At 28.2% G+C, this 819-nt stretch overlaps 1 protein-coding gene across 1 annotated transcript; it reads right to left on the reverse strand.

Moving 5' to 3' along the window:
• Positions 1–183: 183 nt before the first annotated feature.
• Tsp_14815 (hypothetical protein) lies at positions 184–582 on the reverse strand. Its single transcript, XM_003368006.1, has 2 exons — positions 561–582; positions 184–359 (listed from the first exon to the last, which is right to left on the reverse strand). The coding sequence occupies exons 1-2, from the start codon at positions 580–582 to the stop codon at positions 184–186; spliced, it is 198 nt and encodes a 65-aa protein (XP_003368054.1).
• Positions 583–819: the final 237 nt, after the last annotated feature.

Raw genomic sequence — 819 nt, forward strand, 5'->3', positions numbered from 1 at the left:
GGGAAATGCCTCCTTTATTAGGAATTAGGAACAAAAGTCCACCAAAAAATAAACCAATGATTGGAGGCCACCTAGTTGCGCTAATATGCCCAAGCATAATTAGCTATATGAAAAATATTGTTTTTTTTTTATGCCTTCATAGGTGCCAAATTTTGGGAAAAAATATAAAATTGGTAACAAAAATTAAATTGAAAAACGATTTTCTGTATAAGGAACGGCATTTTTTCTGTCCTGCATAATAGATAGCACTTTTACGCTTAGTGATATTCGACCTGCTAAGTTAAGAATGAAATTGAATGCCATAAGCAAGTGTAAATTGAAAATTTTATCGTCTTCTCCAATTAAAACTAGACGATTACCTAAAATACTAAATTAAAATATGGATTTGTTCAAAACCTTCAACGTTCAACTATACGTAATTGAGAATTTTGCTCTTAAAGTATTTCTAGTTTATCATATTGAATATTGCTCAAATACTTAAATATACATACATTCATAGTAAAACATCAGGAAAATAAGTTTCAGTACTAAATTTTCACCTGAATGTAGCATCATCTTACCTTGTTCACTTTGGTTACGCATCGCCACCGTTTATCGAACAGCATCGTAATAAAATAATAACTATGCGTGTGTATTGCTTAGTAACCTTCTTATCATTAATTTGGCGAATTAAATAATGTATCTTACTGTATCTTCAATTATTAATTATTTTTCTGTGATTTAATTTTTGAAATATATATTAACTTAGTGCTTTAAATTTTTTTTACTTTTCTTCATTTTATCTTTTTTATTTTCAATTTTTGCGTTTTTCATGTTCTC

Source organism: Trichinella spiralis, assembly GCF_000181795.1.
Source record: "Trichinella spiralis strain ISS 195 chromosome Unknown Scfld3286, whole genome shotgun sequence".
In the NCBI taxonomy this organism is placed as follows: Eukaryota; Metazoa; Nematoda; class Enoplea; order Trichinellida; family Trichinellidae; genus Trichinella; species Trichinella spiralis.

What these genes read in the sequence shown, in the direction of transcription:
- Tsp_14815 (XM_003368006.1), bottom strand. Translation starts at nt 582, where the DNA reads ATGCGTAACCAAAGTGAACAAG. An exon ending in GCGTAACCAAAGTGAACAAG is followed by an intron (nt 360 to 560) that starts GTAAGATGATGC and finishes TTAGTATTTTAG; the next exon opens with GTAATCGTCTAGTTTTAATT.